The 23,363-nt window shown below is 35.4% G+C and overlaps 2 protein-coding genes and 1 pseudogene across 3 annotated transcripts; all 3 read right to left on the bottom strand.

The window, feature by feature from the left end:
- Nucleotides 1-1,293: 1,293 nt before the first annotated feature.
- On the bottom strand, nt 1,294-2,905 carry LOC148772482 (AT-hook motif nuclear-localized protein 18 pseudogene; annotated as a pseudogene). Its single transcript, XR_016029743.1, has one exon. The product of XR_016029743.1 is annotated as an AT-hook motif nuclear-localized protein 18 pseudogene (transcript).
- Nucleotides 2,906-12,404: 9,499 nt separating this feature from the next.
- Nucleotides 12,405-13,409, bottom strand: LOC105964025 (calmodulin-like protein 2). Its single transcript, XM_012988522.2, has one exon. The coding sequence runs from the start codon at nt 13,216-13,218 to the stop codon at nt 12,580-12,582; it is 639 nt and encodes a 212-aa protein (XP_012843976.2). The 5' UTR covers nt 13,219-13,409; the 3' UTR covers nt 12,405-12,579.
- Nucleotides 13,410-13,897: 488 nt separating this feature from the next.
- Nucleotides 13,898-22,660, bottom strand: LOC105963719 (brefeldin A-inhibited guanine nucleotide-exchange protein 2). Its single transcript, XM_012988158.2, has 11 exons — nt 21,002-22,660; nt 19,905-20,222; nt 19,362-19,707; nt 18,834-19,256; nt 18,444-18,733; nt 17,805-18,078; nt 16,751-17,250; nt 16,297-16,618; nt 15,819-16,179; nt 14,980-15,677; nt 13,898-14,811 (listed from the first exon to the last, which is right to left on the bottom strand). The coding sequence occupies exons 1-11, from the start codon at nt 22,207-22,209 to the stop codon at nt 14,182-14,184; spliced, it is 5,370 nt and encodes a 1,789-aa protein (XP_012843612.1). The 5' UTR covers nt 22,210-22,660; the 3' UTR covers nt 13,898-14,181.
- Between the last annotated feature and the right edge of the window lie 703 nt (nt 22,661-23,363).

Below are 23,363 nucleotides of genomic sequence, written 5' to 3'. Positions count from 1 at the left end.
ATATGATGTAACAAAATAATTTGTATATAAACTGATGTGACCTTAAATTAATTAGGACAAGAAGAAATAGATGAAATTATATTGGACATGTAGTTAGTGCATATCTGAAGAAAAGACATAATCCACTGTTAGATTATATATATATATATATATATATATATATATATATATATGATATACGTGGGAAAGGAGTCTTAATGCAATGAACCATATAGATATATTCCTGAATCTAGACATAAAACTGATTGCCCACCTCACTCTGTAGGTCCTTACACAAACAAACACATACACAAATCACATATGGTTTTATAAGTCTATGTCTGCAATAATATCACATCCAAAATATGTACCAATATTATCTAATAATTACACCATAAATATAAATAAAAATTAAATAAAAACTAATCACAACAATGTCATATTGTGTGTGTGTGTGTGACTGTGTGTGTGTGTGAGAGAGAGAGAGAGAGAGATGGAAACTTTTTTTTTTGCATTTTGTGTGCATAACATGCATGTATATTAATAAGAAAGCATGGGTGTTTGAATGTGTGGGAAGAGTTAGTTTTACCTCGAGAAGGAACAAACTTGAGAGGTGTGCACGTGTCAAACCAAAAATATTCATATTCATTCATCTCTCTCTCTCTCTCTATCTCCAATACAGTAATCAAACAAGAAATGATCAAAGGCAGAATATATGTTAGTAATTAATTAAGACATACATATATATATTAACATACCTCTCTTTGATTTACACAGCCATGGTTGCATGCACTAAACTGAAAATATTTGCCCTCCAATTTTCAGTGTCGTTGTTTCACACTACAGGCTCAAATTCAATACTACTTACAGAAAAGAAGAAGTTCCTTTTTTTTATTCTTTTTATTTTTTAATAGTGTAATATTAAGATGAACTTGAAATATAATGGATTATTTTATGTCCGAAAAATGGTAAATTAATTAGTACATACTAACACTAAAGCGCACACACACACACATCATATCAGGAAAAAAATGTTTAATTTAAAAAAGTGAAATTTCATATAGGTCTGAAAGTAGTACGAAAATAGATAGGAATTGAACTGCAAAAAAGTAGACAAACTTGCAACAAAAAGGCAACTATAATTGATTATTTTCTTCAGCATGAAGTGATGAATATGATTGTCACACAAGTTATCACAAAGTACATACTGCAACAACAATCTCATCATCACCATTTATATATATATATATATAATAATAATCAAAAGGCAGTCTCATATATAATATATAAATTAATTAATTAACCAGCTCAAAGAAAACAAAACAAAACAAAATACTACTGCTGATATTAATTAATTAACAAGAAATCAAGAAAAAGGGAGAATTAAGTACTCATGCAAAATGTTTAATTTTGCGAAAAAAAAAACTACAGAAGAAAAAATATTGTCACAAAGAACATATAACAAACCAAATGTTATTTATTATTTTTTGATTTTTTTTTTGGGTTGAAATTAAAAAAAAAAAAAAAAAAGGATCAGAAAGGAGGGCGACCTGTTCCCCAGTAAGCATCATTTGGTAACTGTAATGAATTAATCATACTTTGATTCATCCCTTGAAACATATTCTGCTCATTCATTACTTGCTGCTGCTGCTGCCCGCCGATCATCCCCGCCGGCGGGGAACCCATCTGCCCGCTGCCCCCACCCGCCGCCGCCGCCTCTTCCTCTTCCAGGGGCAGCCGCTCGTACGCTGCATTTCCGAACGACGCCGCCATTATCACCACCGGTCCGGAAGCCAATAGTGGGCCCACCACGGTCCCGCCCATCACCTGGCCTTGCCCGCCGGCCAGGTATATGGTCAGCGCCGACGCCGCCGGGGGGGCTGGCGGTGGGAGGAATGAGCCCGAGAGGGAGAGAATCTCGAATCTGCCGTGTAGGGTGATGACGGCGCCGGGGGCGGAGGGCTGGCGGAGGGTGACGTTGGAGACGGTGCCGTTGCCGCTGAGGATGCAGACACCCCTCTGCCGCCGCGTGGCGAAGGTGGATATGCTGTCCTGGATGTCGCAGCCGCTCGCGACTTCCATCACGTGCGACCTGAGCGCGTTGGCGCTGTCGCGCGTGATTATGATGGGCGGCTTCGGCTTGTTCTTGGAACCCGCCGGCCGGCCGCGGGGCCTGCGGTTGCCGTCGTGCTGCTGGTCGAGCCCCGCCGACGGCGTCATCTCTTTGCCCTCGGAAGTGGGCGTGGTGGCTGAAGTGGTGCTGGTGGGAAGGCCGCCGCCGTAACTGTCGTCTCCGCCGCGGTCACGCTTGAGGCTGCGGTTGGGATTATTGCTGTTGGCGCTCTGCTGGTCTTCTTCGGGATTAATATTCTGGTGGTGGTGGAGCTGCTGGAATTGGTGGTGGTGGTGGAGCTGAAGATCTCTCCCGTGAAACGGCGGTGGCAAAGAGCGCCCATGAGCTAGCTGATCCATATATATATCTATACACACTATATATATAGCTTGGAGAAATTAATACAGGAAATTCAGACACAGTAGGGAAAATAAAAGCAGAAAATTGTTGGGAAATATTTCTGCTTAATAATTAATAGCTGAATTAAATAGTTGGGAAATTGAGGAAGAAATTTAAAAAACACACACAGACGCGCAGTATATAGTGTAACAAAAATTAAGCTGAATTAATAGGCCACCATCCCGAATTATCCCACTAATCTCATGTGACTATATATATATATTTTTCTTGTTGAGCTTTCGCAGTGTTTTTTGCTGTTCATGAGTTATACCCAGAGAAAGAGAGAGAGAGAGAGAGAGAAACTAGAGAGAGAAACAAGAGAGAGAGAGTATATATGTTAATTCATTTCATTTTGGGGGAGAGAGAGAGAGAGAGAGAGTGTTCGATAAGTATTATTCGGGTTAGGGTTAGGTCAATATTAGAGAGGGATTCATTGGATCGATATATGATGAGGGTAGGGTGGGTGGTGGGTGGTGGGTGGGTTGGGTAGGGGGGGTGGGGTGGGGTGTTTCAGGTTGGTAAATTTACAGCGTGCGCATGGCCGCATGGGACCCACTCTCTCTGTATATATATATATGTTTTCACAATTATTATCTGTTTAATTAAGTCTCTAATTATCTGTATATATATATATTGATTGCATTAAGTTTGTTTTTTTGAATATTATATTTGTTTTTGGTGTTGCTAATTAATAAATGATCTAATTAATAATTGACCTTGATCAAAATTAAGTAAATAGAGATCAATGATTTGCACTGCAGTCCAACATTAAACTAGACAGAAAAACCACACACAAAGAAAAATAATTAACTTGATATATATAAGACAAAGATGATACAATTATTGATATATATATATATATAGGTTTGACCAGCATTACATATATTTACATTTTCTATATAATATATTAAAGATTGGAGAGGCGTTACAAGTTGTTTCATTTCTTCGATCCCCCGGAATTTACGTGGAATTGATGGCATGATGTGATCCCCAAAACGGCAGCGTTTTGCAGTTTAATGCAAATATAGAGAGAGAGAGAGAGAGAGAGAGAGAGAGAGAGAGATCTAGAGAGAGAGAGAGGCACATGTGGGTCATGGGAAATTGGAATAGACCTACACAAAACAATGGCGGGTCAGTACCCACCGCAGACCGTGTCTAAAGGGTGCTCATTTTCATGTTCTTATAATTTTTATTATTTTTTTAATTATGTTTTTAACAAAAAAAAAAAAAATAGGATGAAAATACATAAAATAAATTATGTATTTTTATAAAGATTTAATTATAATATAGTAGTATTAAAAAAGTCAATTCAATAGTGCTTAGATATTTGGTTGAAATGAGAATTTTCGTACATTTCAAGTGCATATATATAGCTTATAATATTGCTTACCAAAATTAGTCAAAAGAAAATTAGAATATTTAAATAATTAAATTATCTAACAAAAAAAAGTACGTAAAGAGGCCTATATATGTAAATTTAAAATATTTGGGGATCAATTGGATATTTAAGTTATGATATATGGAGTGAATTTGAATTAAATGAAATGGGGGTCAAAGAAACTGGCAGTGGGGATGCAACTGCGTGACAGTTGGATTTATAACTGCGATTTTAAGGGATAAAAAGAGGGTGAGAGCAGTGATGGAACTCGTGTGCACGTGCGCAGCAGGGGATAACTCTCACCACACATTGGCTATTGCCAATCTTCCCGCGTCTTTTCCAACGAAGGCCGTGTTTGGACGGACAGCTTGGACCGAATATTACCTCTCATGCTATTCTTTCTTTCTAGTTATGTGTGTGTTTGTGTGAAAGACTAATATTAATAATATAAATTACATCCTATTTTAGTTTATGCTATTTCAAAATATATAATTTAGAGAGAAAAAAAATAGGTTTAGTCAAATAGAACCGGGTTGTGTTGCATGATGCTCTGATAAAAAAACAAATCAGTGGGGCCATGTCGGTACGACTGAATACGTGTTAGAAAGGTCAATCCTTCTCTTACGACACCAAAAAAACAGGTTTAGTCAAATACAACCGAGTTGTGTTGCATGATGCTCTGATCGAAAACAAATCAGTGGGGTCATGTCGGTACGACTGAATACGCGTTAGAAAGGTCAATCCCTCTCTTACGACACCAAAAAAATCAGGGCGAGCTACTGTCCGCCCGCTTCCGTAGAACAATATCGTGGCAACCTAGACCACCCCCAACATTTTATTATTTCATAATAAAATCATTAAAAAAATTGTTTGTATTAGCATTAATGATAGCTCTTGATATATCTTTAAACATGCGATCCTGCTGAACTTAAAATTCTGACTCCGTTAATGAATATCGCGAGTTCATACACAACACAATTCAAATTATATGGACAATATTTGAGATAAATTGTACAACATTTAATTGTAGTTGAGTAAATGTAAAGAAATTGAATAAGGTTGACAAAGGTTTGGAAAGGGAAAGAATGGTCAAAGGATGCCATTGGAATAAGAAACAAGAAGGAATGGGTTTGATTGAACACACGCGTGCTTTTAGCTGACACCAAACCACAGAGACAGTAATCCTCTACACCACCGCCCTTCTTCATCTCTTTTCTTTCTTCCTTCATTACTCCTCCTTTTTTTTCTTTTTTTTTTCTTTTTTAATTTAGTTATATAATCAAAAAAAATTAATAATAATTTTGTTTTAAGTATTTATTATGTTGGTCCATAAATAATAAAAATTGAAATAAATTAAAACACACGATATTTATTATGTTAAATTGTTAATGAATAAAAAATTAATTCCATGGGGGCTTCTCAATCACAAAAAATATAATTATACCCCATACCTGATATGTCTAATTGAATCGGTTAAATAGACCTACAATTTATTAATTTACTGGATCACGAGCTCAATATCGAAAACCACTACAAATGAGACTCAATTACATTCAAATAAGGTTTGGGCCCGACAATTACAAACAATTAATCTCAGCCCAACAAGCTCAGTATAAATGAATGCTATAACTCATTTGTTAAGGTATGTTCAATATTCGAATAATACAACTGCTCGTATTATCTCTACGACTCTTGAAATCCACACGCCTAACTTAAGCATGAGAGGGGTTTCTACCGAATCAACCATCGAATTAGTTTACGTATTCTCTAATCACAGGTGTATCGGGATCATCAAGCTTGTGAGCAAGTGATCCACTTTACTCTTCCACTTCAACTACATCAGGTAATCTCTATCTCTAGCATCATCAATACCATTGCTATTTGGAAGTCAATTTATAAGTCCCAAACAAAGTTCAAATTAAAATAAAAATAAAAATAAAAAACCAAGAAAGTTTGGTTGATATAATAAATTAATAAATAAAAAAAAAGACTAAGAAATTAAGTAAGAACATTAGCGGCCAGCGGGCCCTCCTCCTCTATGACCGGCCCGCTTTCTTCTCTGCTTCATGTTACTCTCATTCATTCATTCATCCTCTCTCTCTCTCTCTCTCTCTCTCTCTCTCTCTCTCTCTCTCTTCAAAATATATAGATACACCATATATGTATGTATATATACACGTCAAGTTGAATAGCTAATAATGCATTTTGTGATAATAACAACAAAAATATCGTTTTCTACGGGCAGGGGGGAGTCAACTATCCACCCTCCAACCTAGCTCATCAAATTAATTTTCACCATTATTAATTTGCCATTTTATAAATTAATAAATAAATAATTAAAAATATATATAATGTCTTTCTCTCTACTGTGTTCGTATCATTTGCAGTTGATGCTTGCAATTTGAGCCAAATGATTGGCTTGTTTCCAATCTCTTGCTCACGTCCACATCACTCCACTTTCACTAAATTCACCTCAAAAAAACAAGGCTTTCATTTTTATTTTATTTTATTTATTTTTGGTATATAAGATTTAATTAAAAGAAAATGCAGCCAAATATTTAGCAACACAATCATGTACTAAACATAATTAATAATGGGAAAATATCAACTGTCGAATATAATACATGTTATCCAAATTTGATAATAGGACAAATTATAAATGATTAATACCTAATATAATTATTAAGTGGTTTGTTAAATAGATTTTAAATGATCAAGGTAGTTAGGTTAGTAATTTATATTTCTTTCTCCATGTTGTTGTTTGTATAAGAAAAATAATTGTAGGGTGATTAGACATTATTAGTGATTACATATGATACAAATTATCTGATCATCATATATGATAATTAGCAACAACAACAAATTATTTGATTTCGTTTGTCGTTTTCCGAGGCCAATGGCGAAACTAGCATATGGTCAAGGGAGGGGGCACAGCCTCCTAACAATTCTCAAATCTCTATAAATTTATAGATAAATAAAAAAAAAAAATTATGTACAAATGCATTAAGACACACCCCGTCATAATTATTTATGTCGGCCTCCTCGAACTTAAAATCCTAGCTACGCTACGACAATATTATATACATGTAACAATATTTTTTTTCTATTTAAAGCATATACTGAAAAAATTAACTTTTAAAACATTTTTCAATATAATAAAAGTTTAAATGGGGAAAAATAAAACCAAACAAAGTACAGAACAGTATCATGTCAATTTCACTTTGTGGCGGCAAATATGATTTGAATCTTGTGTGGGGTAATTAATTAATTAATTAAATAAAGCAAGTTTGGACCTTCTGCGACAAGCTTAAAATTGTAATGCTTATCTTAATCAAACCATAATTAACTAATTAATAATAATCTAATGGATTCCAACCTTCCCCACACTAATTAAACAACTCCCTTAATTAATTTATTATCTACCTAATTAATAATTAATCTTATAACCTCAGAATATAATGGACCACACACTACAATATAATTACTTTCATCATGTGATGTTAACCTCAAGTTCGGAATCTATTCACAGCTTTGCATTTTCGATCTCGAGAAATTTTGGCCTGTTAATCGGGTTTTAATAATAAAGAAATTACATATAATCAAGTGATTAGCGTCCGTTTAACGAGTCTGATGCGGTCGTTTTATCGATCATTGATCGCCGTAGAATAACACTAGCCCACGTTGTTAACTTTATCGTAAAACGCTATTGGATTTAAGTGGCTTGAAATTTGATGCATTAATCCTTAGGGTTTTTTTTTTTTTTTTTAAATTACAAGTTGCTGGGAGATTAATTAATTTAATGCAAATTGCATCTGGAAATATGAATATTTTAGGAGCTAAACAACAGCCGACCATAATTGAGGTCACCACGTGATGGATAGTGATCTGTTTGGGAATCGTTTTTTTTTAAATTAAAATTTTATTGACCTACCTTCATTATTTAGCATCATTATTATTTTTTATTAATTTTCCAGATGTTTAATTTGTTAATGGTGATTGTATATCTTGGAACCACGCCTATTGAGTATTGTCAACGCATCTAGGGTTTATGTTCATCTCCCAAAATTATTGAGAATTGCATTTGAATTGAATTTTTAGTTTAATTGTTTGATAAGAGTGTATTTGTAGGAAGAGTTTGAATTTTAATTTGAAATGATTAATTCATACTAAGAGGATTTTTATTCACATAATAACTCGAAAGTTAGTTTAAATCAAGAGTTTAGAATTTTGTGAAATGAGTTCATCCAATCCAAACATATGTCCAATAATTTGTTATTATTTATGTAGCACGGACACGGATACTGCGATACAGGGAAATGGGGAAACGAACACAGAGAAACGGCATATCCCAAAAATCGGGATATGGAAGATTGGGGAGATGTGTAAATAATAAAAGTATAGAGGTATATTTATAAATGTACAATGTAAAAATATATAAGTTTTTATTTATATATAAATTATTTTATATATATTTTCATACAAACCTATTCAAAATAAATTTTGCTATCGACTATCAATATGCAATTGATCAATAAATCATGTAAATAATTAGGGAAACAATAAAAATATTTGAAAATTTCCTATTCAAATAGGTTTCTAACTGTTTAGAAATTGCAAAATGGCCTACAAAATTTTCCGACAGGTGTTCTCTAGAGACGTGTTCGAAGCACGGAAACATTAAGATGTTGAAGTTTCTGTCCTACATAAGTTACTACTGAACCGATTAGGTAAAAACACGATCCATCATTTAGCTAGTTTTGGAGATATTTTTACCTAAGCTCATATTAATATGTTATAGTTGTAATAAAAAAATTTATAGTACAAATTTTTTGACAAGAAACTAAGGGCCAACTAAATTATTTTGAATCAATTACATATGTATCACGAGTTTTGCATTTTTGTTTAACATAGTGTATGGATATAAATATGTTATCTATAATACGAAATAAACTATTTACGATCCTTAAAGAAATCTTGCAAGCTAATTAATTTATGTTATCGAGCAAAAATTCGAATTAGATAATGTAGATTATCAAGTTAGAAAAATAAAGCAAGATTCCCACCTATATGGATGAGCTGATATTATTACTAATTAATTATGGCGTTAATTAATAAACTTATTGTATAAGTTCGAAACTTGAATTATTAATTAATTAACGCGAACTTGGATTAATTTAATTTCACAGACGATCTTTCCTACAATAAATAATTATTATTAGAATAATAATTTGAAAAAAAAAACACTTTGAAATCTGTAATTATTTTTCAATACAATCTTGAAATTCGTTCAACTTTTCAAACCTATTTGAGATATATAGACATCATAAGAAGGTTTGATCTGTACGAATAACTTAATTAATTAAATAATTTTTTTTATTCATTTATTTTATTTAATCTCAATTCTTAAAACATTCTTTAAAGTTGTCAAATTGATGAAATCTTTATGTCTTGTAAAAGGGGCCAGTTTGAAGGGCATGACAAGTAAAAGGACTTATAAAATAATTGCAAAAGAAATAGTTTGATTAGACAAAAGAAAGCAAAATGATTGGCAAGTACATGATTATATATATTACATGAAATACTTGTATTATAAATAAATTAATCCAACATTCTAATATTTACCTATTAAAAAATATAATTATTGGAAAAAATAAATATATCAACATTATTATCTGATAATATTATTTACCTATAAATAAAAATATAATTATTGAAAAAAATATTTGAAATTTTCGGGAAGATTTCATACACATTTTAATCCCGATTCAATTTTTTTTTGTTGGAAAGATCCAAAAATCGAAACTTTCAGAATTCAGAACAAAAAAAAATTATTTCGAAATCAAAAAATCTCGGATCAAAATCGACAAAATTCGGTTGATATTTCCACCCCTAGCTAATACACATTTAAAAAAAAATCAAATGCATATCAATTGTACCATATATCTTTCGTGGCATAAATATTACATACATTTAAATAAATATATGATGTGAAATTAAAAAAAAAAAAAAAAAAAAAAAAAAAGCATACTATCGGGAATTAGGGTTTCGTCCCGACATAATTCTGCGAAAACGACATAGATATATGTCTTGTGATATAATTAAACCGGCAACAAATCCCTGAATCTCATGCTGGATTTGTACTTTCATTTTTGACTTTTCAGAAATATATACTTATTTATCATAACAGCGTTTTAATTAATAATTAAAGTAAAATAATAAAATCCCAAACGAATCTAATTGTAATTATGATTTATGATGATGAATGCCACTGAAAAGGACCAACAAAACATTATATTCATTTCAATGATTTCATATATTTTCTTTTTAATCAGTTAAATAATAAAATAAACCACTTCTTTTTAAATTAAGTTTGTTTTAATATTGGAAGTAATTAAAAAATTATTGTTTGGTGTTTTTTTTTATTTTAAACTCGTTTAGAATGAATAAACTTGTCGAGTGATTAAAGTGCTAATTAATTAACTGACTATAAAAAGCGTCACTTGTTTTGATCTTATAGCATAATGAAAACTAGGACAAAAACGCCGTTACCGTACCTCCGTTCCTTGTTTTTGGGGGAAATACCAAAAATGTCCTCATTTACATTTGAATTAACATTTTGAGGTTGCGACTTTTTTTATACCCAAAAAAAAAAAAAAAAAAAAAACATGTATATAAAATTTAGGGTAACTCTGAGGTAAGTCAAATTACGAGAAAAAAAAAAAACCCCTCGTGTTTGGGTAATTACAATAACTCCCATGAACTACAAATTTTCTTACACATCCACCCTTATGGTGTCAAATTCAGCAGAATTTTCTAGATTTCGTGAAATCTTCTCTAGTTTGCACTCGTTTTGTGCAAAAATGCATTTTATGATGCACTTCAATCGGATATTTTCTAGTAAAGAGACACATCTTATGATCATCTTGTTTCAAAATGTTGAGTTCGAATGGTGTAAAACGGGTACAAATTGGAGAATATTCCACATAATCTAGAAGATTCCACTAAATTTGACACTGCAAAAGTGGACGCGATGACAATTCATAGTTGAAGAATAGTTGTAACTACCCAAGCATGAGGGTTTTTTCGTAATTTAACCTCGCCATAATTTACCCTTAAAATTTATATATCTCAAATAATAAATCAGACATTGTGCCTCAATTATCCAATATACTTCCCATGAACTCCCTAAAAATATGTTATGTGGAAAAGCCCAAAGAATTGTAATATTAATTAATTAATTAATTAATGCAAGCCCAATTTAACCCATTTATCAAAAATAAAAGCCCAATACAGTCTCGGCCCATCAAGTTTGTGAACTTTTATTTTTTCCATTTATTTTCATAATACGTGATTACAAAATATATTACGTGATAATGAAAATTATAGTTTAACTATGCTTCGGAGTTCGGACACTGTAATCCCCTCTTTTAAGTTTCGATTACAATTAGCTCCCTACCTGCTGTGAAATGCCTAGAATACTCTTCACTTTATATTAGAATTACAGAATTACAGCTTATAAAAGGAGGGGCATTCCAGACATTTTGAATCAATACGAAGCGAATTGTAAGCGAAACTGAAAAGAAGAAAATACCGGAAACTGAACCGGATATCACCAAATAAAAAATAATGATAAATCTAATTTTCGTCCCGTGATACTTTTCTTCTCAAAGTGGTGCAATCGTGGGGCCCACACAGGACAAAGGAAGTTAAATGAATTGTCATTTGTGTCATTATTTCGTGGAAAAATATTACCAAAGAAATTTCCTATATGCTTTCATCAATTATGTCTTTTAGTACAATCATCATAAACTGCCAAAACTCTCAATCGAAAGGTAACGATTTCTTCTATGATTTATCTTTCTTTTTTTTTTTTTCTTTTTTTTTTTTTGTTTTTCTATAAACAAACCTCCTAAAATTTCCAATACTTTCTAAATTTCGAAAATCTAAAAAATATATATACTATTTTTTTTCCGATAATATTTTTAGCGATTCAATAATTATCGACAGACAACAGCGATTTCGATTACGAGTTACTATTCTGTTTTTTTTCGAAGGAAAAAAAAAAAACAATTTCAGGTCTTTGTACCCTAATCTCCATGGAGTTTCGGGTAAATGTACCGGAAATTGCCAACTTTGTTTTTTAAGCATTAACATTCACGTACATTTACCCGAATTGTAGAAGGAACTTCGGATACATGAACCGAAAACCTTGATATAATTTTCCTTTTTTAATTCCATAAAGATGCTTTTTTAGTGTTGAGACTTGAGATTATGGGTGGAAATTAGAACCTAATTTTCGAATTTGATAATTTCGATCTGAAATTTTTCGATTTCGGGAAAACTGAAAAAATGAAAAATCTATTGTAGAGACTAGAGTGAATTTATCCAAATAAATTCAAATAATATATTCTTTCATCCAAACACAACCTAAACATTTGTGGAACTATCGCAAAGAGATGCAGTATAATTTAAAGTTGAATAACCAAGATTTGATAAACTTTAAACACAATAAAAATTCAAAAAACACTAAAACACATTAATTTATATTCCCATTAAAAATTCATAAAAGAAAAGAAAACAAATAATAATAATAATAATACTTAAATCATGACCACGTTTAGCAATTCTTGCATAAACATAGTTACCTAATCACCTAATTCAAGAACTAAAAAAAAAATAAAAAATCTTACACAATTCAAACAAACAAATTCTAAGATATTAATCCAGCACCACACAACATAAACTTAAACTCATCAAAACTCACGAATCCATCACCGTCTATATCGACTCCTTCGATCATCTTTCGACACTCCCGAAGACTGCTATTCCCAAACCCCACTCTTCTAATTACACTCCGCAACTCCTCCGCAGAAATCAATCCATTGTTATCGGCATCAAACACTCGAAAAGCTGATTTCATAACAATCTCATTCCCCATTAAATCCTCACCGTTCATTCCCATAACCGTAATCACAAACTCATCCACGTCAACATAACCATCCCCGTTGAAATCCATTTCCCTCACTATTCCTTCAGCTTCTGCTTCTAGCTTTGCAGCTTCTGCTTTTTCGTGGCCCGTGCTTATCAGAAGAACTTTTTTGAGCTCGAACGGCGATAGCTTTCCGTCGCCGTTTGCGTCGATGATCTTGAATACTTGCTTCAGTTGGGTAGAGATTTCCATGGATGGAAAAGATGACGTCAGCCAACTTAAATCAGAAGCCTGCTTATTGTTATTATTATTGCAGCTGCTTGTCATGAACTTTTTTGAGAAGTTGATCAGCTTTTTTACGAGAAGCTTTTTTGCACGCCGGAATTGTGAACTCAAGCATAGTTTTGTGGAATCTAACATGATTTTGAATTGGTGTTTGGAGAGTAGTATAGTTCAAATGGTTGATATAGTCAAGAAGTTGGAGTGGGTTTAATTATTATTATTATTTAAGGATACATATATTTATAAGAGAAGAATAGATACAAATGATTAGAAAAAATTGATTGTCTTTTGCATGTGGCTTGCACTTTTAAGAAATATAGATTAGGTTATATATAAAGGGCAAAATTGGAAGGGGAAAAAGAAATAAAAGAAGCTTCCCTTTCGAAATTGGGTTTTTATTCTATGTTGCATCGAGTGAATTTCATCGAGTTATATACATACGTGTGTTTAGATCCGTATATATTTCAACTCACTTATACATGTATATACGTGTGCTTGTAAATTAAATGCGAAAATGTGGTGGAAACTCGGTCAGCGGAAATTGCATTGCAGGCAATATATTGTCATTTAGCTTTCTGTTGTTTTTTGAGTTTTACAGTGTTGGACTTTCCGCAAGTTAAGGAGCAAAACATGGATTGCCAAAATTATTTATAAATTCAGCAACATATTAGTCATCTCTATTTTAAACGATTTAAGACGGCAGTCCTCGTTTTTCGTCTACAAATTTGAAACGTGTGTCCGGTTTTCGTATGTTATACTGTATTTACGGTATTTGAATAAACACTTTACACGAAAAATATACAAAGCTAGAAAATAGTTTGGTGTGTGTGAGAGGTACACAGCCAGCAAGAAAAAAGAAAACTTAATTAACAAAATACTATTAGCAACACATGAGTATATATTTCTGGAAGTAAAAAATAAAATCAATTTTTTTTTTGGTACAAAACTATTATTCTAAAATCAAACAAGAATATTCAGAAGATACAACACTGCAGCTTCCCAACAACTGCTCATTCTAAATAAGAAAAACACCGACTATCAAAACAATTATTGTCAATAAGAATATCACATGCCTGAAAAAACGCCGTAGGTCAAAAAGCATCAACATGAGCGCAGCAAAACGGGACCCACTGAAGAGCTAAGCATATCACTCAACGCAAGTTGAACCTCATTTGAACCATGCTCACAGCTTATCAAGCTCGAAAGCAAAGGAAAGAATAAAGACAAATTCTTCTCAAACGAAGAATCGCCTAAGCTACTTATAGCCTGGAGAGTCGAAACAATAAGAGGCCCTCGTGCAGCCAATTCTCTCCTCCTTCCGGAACCTAGCGGAATCGTCCACTGAGGCTGCCTATCGAGAGATGAAGAATCGGGCATCAGTTGTTGTTGCTGTTGACCTGAGCATGCAACTTCGATGTAGAACTGCAACACCTCTTGACTAAGGTTGACTAAATAAGATTCGACTTCCGATTCTTGGTAATTGGGAGGCTTGTCAAGTACGAGATTCTGTAATAATGTGAGGCAGATTTGGTAAGATTCGTTCTCCAGGCGAAGAAGAGGAGGGTCCTGCATTTGTGTCATGGAGCCGAGTTCTTGCAACTTTGGGCGTAGTGCTGCGTCACTGTTTGTTTTGTGGGCGTGAAATGCCACTGCATGGACTGCTTCGAAGAGGATAACGGTGTTTTGAACGGATAGCTGAGCTCGGTACATGGTGTAGATTTCCATTACAGCCTGCAAAAATAGCCCGTGCAAGAACAATTATAAAATGTTATCGCAAATTATAACTCCTTGATCCAAAAAATTGCAGAAAGAAATCATCTGTGTACAATAAGGTTCTCCGCAATAAACAAAACAAGAGCACGAAGGTTCACGATAAAACTTCAGAAATATGTCACTAACCTGTATTAGTAAAAGCTGAATGGCAGCTCGGCATTTCACATCCGATATAGCAGAGTACAGACGCTGTCTCCTCAAGTTACTGTCCGAATCTTCATTTGACGTGATTGGTTCGCTAGATTCATCACGATTGTTTGCGTTGTTTGCGTTCGATTCATCTTCATGGGTCCAGATTTTACCATCTTCGTCGAGCATAAAGGAGAAATTGGGAAGCGTTTCAGTCGCTACTTCTTTGAGGGACGAAACCACCTCAAACCACTTGTCTTCAGAGAACATCTCCCCAGCATTGCTCATCAAGCGAACGAAAGCAGCAATACCGATGCCAGCAAGGCTTTGGTGAGGGCGTTTGATAAAACTAACCAATAGCATCAGCACTTTTTTCAGAAGGGGATTGACTGTGTCGTAGAAATTAACAAAAAGATCTACAACCAGTTGCAGGGCTAAAGTGCATGTCTCGTAAAGCCATGCATCTTGATCGAGTTCCTCCATGTCGTCACTAGCTATGTGACCTGGGGAGTTGTCCCTGGATGGATCCATAGCATGTCTAGCATCATCAAAGATTCTAAACAGGACGGATTCGAAAACCTTTTCCCACAAGGCTAGAGAAAAATGTTGACCATAGTTGCGTAAAGTGTCAAAAAGTACTTGTAGGGCACTCTTCCTGATTTCAGGCCTTGGATCAAAGCTCAGTTCAGATAAACCTGGAGAGAGAGAGAGAGCACATCTCACTTGGTTTAACTTGAATAAATTTGTATGTAAAGAAAGAGAAACTATCGGATAAATCGAGCTACGAAACTTAATCGGTTAGATAACCAACAAAAAGAGAAAAAAAATTCCTTTACCTGCTAATAAAGGAAACCACAAATAGAGATGATCCACCTTCTCAGTGGGTTCCCCATTGTCAACTTGAGTTTCTTTCCCTTTTTGAGGAGAAGATTGAGAAATCCTTCCAGAAGTTCCCTCGCCTAGATTTCCTTCAGCAAGTTTTGCCGCACAGAAACGTAGGAAACCAATGGCGTTAAGACTAATTTCTCTGTTGAATCTAGTGTTGGTGAATGCAATCAGACAATTTACACAATCGGTGAAAGTGGTGGTTTCGGTTTCAGTGATATACGGAAAATAATCTCGCACAATCTTCTCAGTTATTTCAAAGGCCAGGAGGACAATGTTCTTGTGGTCGTCATAAGCAGCTGTCGTGAAAACCTACAAATGTGAAACCCATCAGAAGACAATGTGAAATAAAACTGGAAATAAAGAAAATGCACTAAGTAATATGGATATAAAGAAACAAACACTAATATTCAGGCAAGAGTTTATTACCATGAACATGCTCTTCCACCCCGACTTGACATTATCCACACGAGATAACACCATCTGAGAAACACATCTGATAATCAATTCTCTAATTTCAACAGCATTACTCTTGCGCATAACAATTACGAAAGGCTTCATAAACTCGTTCTGAAAGTTATAATTAGCCAATTCTTCCCTCTCCAGGAATTTCATTGATAATTGGCGGAGAGAGTCCATTGCGAATATCGCAATAGAAAGGTTCCCTGAACAGCCAATTGTCACAAAGAAATCAGAAAGTACTTGCCAAATTTTTGACCAGACAAGCCTAATGCGGTTCATGTTGTAATGCCTGTTCAAAAGGAACAAATTAAATGTCACCTATATTGTCAACAACGAGAAAAGGTAAAAGCAATATATTGTTTTCCGACAAAACAAGATATTTGAGGGAAGAGTTAAAGGCTAAGTGGTAACAGTAACATACGCAATTTCAACTATCTTTGTAAGGCTGAAAACCCGTGGGTCAGATGTAGATCGCAGTTCATCCATAGATACCTTGCAAAGAGCTTTCACGAAATCAACTATTGCCTCACTATTTAGCTTTTGACTTCGTATAAATATGCGGTTTACTTCACCAACTTGTTCCAACATGTTTAAGTTAGAGACCAAGTTTTTCATCTGTTCAGATGTCATGCCAGCAGCTGCATTACCACCAATACCAGCACTGTCATATGAACCCCTTCTCACGGCAGAAGCTGCATTCTGAATCTTACCAGGTCCCTTCTTTCTTAGGGCAGGCAGAATATTTGATCTGGCTTGATTAGATTTGTCTGATTCATTCTGAGGAATCGCAAAGAAAGTGGCATCTGGTGGAGCACCTTCACCCAGGAGGTGCAAATGTTCAAAACGTGAGACACATGTTAAAATATGTTCCCAGCCTTCCTGTAAGTAGTCCCCATCCTCATCTGCTATCATGACTATAGCCTGTTGACACAGGTAAGAATTGTTGAGGTGTTCTCATGAAAGCTGTAATGAATTTCTCCATAACTTCAATCATTTCACATTAAGTAGGGCAATCACCTGTTTCTCAACTTCTAGGATTATCACCTTTTCTTACATAAATAATTCTAATATGCAGCTAATCCATATCAAAATATTTGAGACCTTTTTGCAAGAATACGCTATACCAACGTTATGCATGTAATCTAATATTAATAAGCTGACAACTGCACTGCCAAATTCCAATAACAAAGAAAAATGAGGTTGGAAAAAATAAATGGGTTATACTGGGAAGAGCCGGGATTCGGGCTGATTAGATAAATATTTTATGGGGCACCTTAGGAGGGAGAAGGGACTATTTACATGTTAATGGCATAGAGAAGTTAGTAGTCATTCTCTTGGTGCATGCAGTGCACCTTAGTAGCACAAAATCTTCTTTAGGGTTTCAGAAAAGAATATAAAAACTGATAGTTTTCATGTAGACCATTGATAGCTTAAACATACAAGGCATGATAAGAGCATAAGAAATGAAAACCTACCTTGATTGCATCAATATTTTTCTTTTTTATATCTGCAGGTGAATGAAGTGAAGTAAACTTTGCTAATGATGTCACAAAAGCATCTCTATGAGTTTTCATGGACATCGCTGCAGTAACATGGATTGCACTACGAAAGCCTTCCAAACAGAAGGCTATTACTTCTTCATCGTCACTTTGGTCAAGTGGAACGCTGAATGCAGCCAGCATTGGAGCCCAACATGCTTCAATCATGAACCTGAGCACCACCACATCTGTCGCGGGATAATAAGTTGACCTACAAATTGCCAATTCAAGTTGAAAATCAAAAGGAAATCCAGGTTGTTACTCTAGAACGCTAACAATTATCATTTTTCCAAATAACGAGAACATGTTTTATAATGTTCAGCTGTTCTGCCCCATAAAACATGTATTACTTCAGCATTCCTCCAATTCTATCCATTCCTATTTTTCTCAAGTATGTTTGTATTTGTCAATGGACACAACGTGAAAGATTTTATATAAGCCAAGCCTCCTGAAGATAATTGGAGAACATGGCAGACGAAAACATAAACACTAAAAAATAAGGCATAAAACATATTCATCACCAGCAGAAGTTCTAGTCTTAGCCTATGATGCAGAAAATTTCATAATTAATCTTACTCTGACTTGCGAGCTTTTTCTTTGAATTGTTCCTGCATGTGTCTAATGAGGTCATCTCCACTCTCCATAGTTTCTTCTCCTCGCTTACGGACCACAATGTTTAGTATATTATCTAAACCTAATACTCTGTTTGAGTTGACGGACTGCTTCTGCTGGATGGACAAATTATCTTCTTTCATTTTAATCTCATTTCTTGATATTCGCTCAAACAATGATCTCAAGTACTCCTCTGGTAGATCTTTTCCGTCATCAATTCCACGGTTGTTCCTTATAAAATCGTCAGCTGACATCTAGATAATGAATGAAGAATGTAAGAAACGGAAGAACAATTCGATTTTCTGCCACAAAAAGCCCATCAACCATGATTATATTTGAAGTTTAGAAATATACCTTTTTCTTGACCATAGGGTTATGAGCATCAGTATTTAGCAAAATAACAGAGTACGCAAGCACATAAGCTGTGTCAGCACTTGTAAAGACCTTTGGATTACATTTGCAGTACCGTTCTGCAAATTTCTCCATAATACGATCTATCTTCTGAGCCTCACCAGGCAGTCTAAAACCCTGTAGGAAGACCCTGATTGCCTCGTCAAACTCCTTCCCTTGGAAGTCAAAGGAATCCACATAGGCGTGCATCACTTTCAATGACAAATCTTCCCTTTCACCCAAATAGTCACCAATCAGAGATTTATTTAAACCAGATGCATTTTTAAGGAAAGCTGCAATCTCTTCCGCTGAGTTTCCCACCTTATTTGCATTTATCAGGAACTCAATACCTTTCTTGGGTTTTCGATTAAAAAGAGAGATACCTTCCTGCCAAATGTATTATATAAGTTTCAATGATGGATCCAATGTAGTGCTCAGAAGATTGAAGAACTCTTGAGTACATAAATTGAACAAATTTAACCTAAATTGCACCTGAAGTTCAAGTTTATAGGCACGACGTTGCTCAAGCGTTGAAACCTCAGAAACTTCACTCGAGGCTTCAGAATGAGTATCTGATCCTTCAGGGGCCTCATCAGCATTGCCATTTATGGAAGGGGGACTTCCAGTTTCAGAACTGTTTTCAGCAGCTTCTAATCTCTTTGAAGGATGAGAATCTGGAAGCCGCAATTGTTTGTTCATCCAGTCCCCCATGCACTTCAAAATAGCAACCAAGCATTTCATAGCTTCTAGCTTCATGGTAACATCTTGAGGAGGCTGAAGTGTACTTGCAACACCAGGAGGAACCCCCTGAGCAGTTTTAAGTAGTCCATTGACCATCCTGGAAGATCAAAATAAAGTGAAGAGAAAAAAAAAAGAGATTTTAGTTTGTTATATACATATGCACTACCATAAATGCTGAACAATTAAGTAGAGATGCTAAACCCTTACTTCAAATAAGAAAGATAACAAACTCAAAAAAAAAAAGGCATCATTGAACTAATAGAAAAAGATAATAAAGTGATAAATAAACCATACCGCTCAAATATGTTGGACGCATTAACATCACAATCGTAGTTAAGGAAGATGTCTATCAAGATCTGCGAATCACTGCACAGCTTCTCCAGAAACCGAAGCACTGCCATCTTTTGCTGAAAATTTGGTTGTGCTACATTTTCTAATACTCGGAGGACTATCATAGGGAAAAATACCCCGATTTCTGCTTTTAGTCCAGCTCTAAATCGTGATACCAGACTAATAAATATTGAGCAAGAGAGCTGAAAAACAATCATAAGGGTTGAAGCGCTGTTCTTCAACAGCGACAGACACAAGTACTGCTTTATAGCATCCAAAAATCTGTTCAAGAAGAAAATCAGAGTGACAGTGGTTAATGATAACCAGACATACAGTCATTTCTGGAGTAGAAAATGCTTAAATATCAAAGACAGTATCTCAACACATTGATGAGAAATTATCAATTGTAACCAGCCAGAGAGGGAACAAATAATCTAAAGTAGGGAAAACGAACCTAGCACAATCAACGAAACAGTGGACCAATAGAATGGAAAAATATATTAAAGACAAAAATAAACAAAAAAAGACAGTAAATGGCCAGCTTGATGGAAGACCAGAAGTGAACCAATTCAAACTAGTGCAGCAACTATAAGAGCATTATCATCACAAACTAAATTTACAGGCAAAAATCCATCTCCGACGAGCAAGAGAAAGCTCTTTTCAAACATGAAATCAGTCGAGCTCAATCCTCAATTGTGAAGAATAAACAATATTATCTGATAATACTACTTCTAGTTCGAGAAGATGAGTGGTGTAGATGATAATAAGAAAAATCAAGCATTAGAGAACATCTTAGGAATTCAAGCCAAGGGGACTATAAAAGGAACTAAAATCAGATGTGGCAATAATTACGAAGAGATCACGAGGCAGATGCATTTCGTAAGAACACAATCAACGCAATTGAGTTTACTGTTTAGTATTGGAATAACACAATCATCAGCTTCAGACTGCTCTTATGTTGACTATATTAATAATTGTTTTTTGGAAGCAAAAATTAGTCAAGTTGCCGTTAAACTTCAGTTGAATCATACAGAAGAAAAGTAATGTGTAGCGCACAATACCTTTCACTAGTCCTAAATACTGCCCCGGCATTCTCCAACAAAATCTTGAGCAACTCCAAAGCCACAATCTTCCCCTTCATCGCCTGAGGATCTGACGCAGCATCCTTAGGCGGAGTCTTCATTGAGAGCTTACACAAAGCCCGAAAAACTAAAAAAGCATCTCGTCTCAACTTATTCCCGATCTGCACATCCAAATCATCATCCCTTTCCCCCTCACCCTCTGCCAACTCTCCTTTCCTTCCCTCTAATGCTGTTTTATACATACTAATCTCCCAATACTTAGCATCCAACATATCTTTATCGGTTGAATCCAACAAATCTGCTGGATTTGTGCCCTCCACTGTTGAGGTCTTAGTCTCAAACGCCCCATCGTGCGCTCGAACCCCTGATCCAACACCACCTCTTGGAGTACTAGGGCTAAAAACTCCATCAATATCCTGAATTACCTTAGTTATAAAACCCTGAACAAACATTGTCATCGAACCATCCGCATCCGCCTTCTCCACCGGCTCCATCAGCTCCGCCACTACAATAGGCTGCAACGGCACAGTCGACGAATCAGCCTCCATTCTACGGAACACAATAACTAGCATCTGAACCAATGACGCCTTGGCAGTGGTCTGATTCACCACGTTCTTACTACTGAGGTAAATATCGTAACAAGTCCTCACCACCTGCAACAAGCAATCGCCGTGTATCCGAAGAGAGACCGAAGTAACAGCAGACAGAATCGCCTTGATCACCAACAATTCCACATTCTCATCCCCCAAATCGTGGCACTTGCACGCGGAATCGATCAATTTGGAGAGCAATTTGCCGTCCGGGCCTCCGCTCGGGTCCGCTTCGCCGTGCAAATATCCATGGGCAATCAGCTTCTGCACTGCATCAAGAGCAGGTTCGGTAACTTTAGCGTAGTTAGAGTAGAGCGCATTGATGAGGGGGCTGAGAACGATTTCGGAGTCTGCCAGTGAGAGATCCAGGAGAACGCCGGGGTGTGACGACGTGTCGGAATCGGATTGGCCGGAGGGGGAGGCAGGGGGTGAGGAGACGGGGGTAGGGTTTTGGTTTGGTGAGGTGAGGTGTTCGATAACGGATTTGCACTCGGCGGCGAGTTTGGAGTGCTTGCGCCACGTCGCATTTTTGACGATCTTGTCGAAGGCGGGAGTAAGGACTCGGATTAAGCGGGAATCGGCTTCGGAAGAAGCCATTCCCAGAGTCTGGAGATTGGATGTGGAGTTTCCGGTACGGTGGCGGAGTGGTGGATCTAGAGAAGCGAGAAGCTGGGGGAGTGCTGCAGCATCTAGATCGCGGAGTTGGACGAGGGAATAATGACGGAATTGGCCCTCGGGGTTTGATTGTTTGAGAAGAGAAATTAATAAATGATTATTATGCAGTAGTAAATATTACTACATGAAACATTTTTGACTCCACCAAAAGAGTTTTTACGAGTGTTTCACTTGTTTCAAGGTGATATCTTAATTTAATTATTCGAATTTTTTTATTTAATTTATTTAATGTGCTAAGGTGTGGTCAAAATGGAGAGCATGATTTTTATGATTATTTTGGTTGCACTGTAGTTGACTATTCAATTGATGACAATACATGATCAAGAATTCAAGATGATAATGGTGTGGGTATGGGGTCGGTTTTGCAATCTCCATCCTCGTCTCGTCTCAAAATTTCCATTTTTGTCCTCGTTTCCACGTCGAATTTCCCCCGTACTCGACCCATTAAACATTATACGGGGTATCCGCCCCGGCAAATCCATGAAAATTAAAATGAAATGCTTTTTGGGGTCTGAAAATTGTTATTTGCAACTCATACCCCAAAAAGCTTTCTCTCTCTAAAAAAAAAGAAAAAAAAAAAGCAAAAAATTCAAAAAATTCGAATTGAAGCCAAATCAAGCCAAATTCATCGAAATTTTGAGAAATTTTCAACTCCTATACGTTTCAATTGTATTGGGTAGGAAATTTCGATTGTAATTGCATGTTAAACAGCCCTAAAATCAAATTTATGGATGTTTTTGGGGAAAGTTTGCGCATAGTGAACGCCCAAACCGGGCGTTCACCAGCATTTTTCACGCCCGGTTTGGGCGTGCAAAATACTGATGAACGCCCGGTTAGGGCGTTCGGTTACTGTATGGGCGCCCGGTTTGGGCGTCCGGGTCCGGTTTAGGCGCACGGTCTGGGCGTTCAGCAGTGGTTTTTTTTTTTTTTTTTTTTAATAATTTCAATTTTACTTATTTAATATCTTTTTTTTATAATTTCAATTTTACTTATTTCAATATCTTTTTTTATAATTTCAATTTTTACTTATTTCAATATTTTTTTTTATAATTTCAATTTTACTTATTTAAATAGCT

The sequence above is a fragment of the Erythranthe guttata genome, chromosome 2 (assembly GCF_056151865.1).
Source record: "Erythranthe guttata isolate IM_541 chromosome 2, IM_541, whole genome shotgun sequence".
Lineage (NCBI taxonomy): Eukaryota > Viridiplantae > Streptophyta > Magnoliopsida > Lamiales > Phrymaceae > Erythranthe > Erythranthe guttata.
Note: the sequence above shows the minus strand (reverse complement) of the source record. Positions and strands in the feature narration are given on the sequence as shown.

Bases quoted from the DNA above. Each gene is read 5' to 3' on its own strand.
- LOC105964025 (XM_012988522.2), bottom strand. From the start codon at position 13,218: ATGTTAGATTCCACAAAACTATGCTTGAGTTCACAATTCCGGCGTGCA.
- LOC105963719 (XM_012988158.2), bottom strand. From the start codon at position 22,209: ATGGCTTCTTCCGAAGCCGATTCCCGCTTAATCCGAGTCCTTACTCCC. The intron at 19,257-19,361 runs GTGCAATTTAGG...TACATTTGGCAG, and splicing joins CCTATAAACTTGAACTTCAG to GAAGGTATCTCTCTTTTTAA. The intron at 18,734-18,833 runs GTATATTTCTAA...TTCATTATCTAG, and splicing joins ACCCTATGGTCAAGAAAAAG to ATGTCAGCTGACGATTTTAT.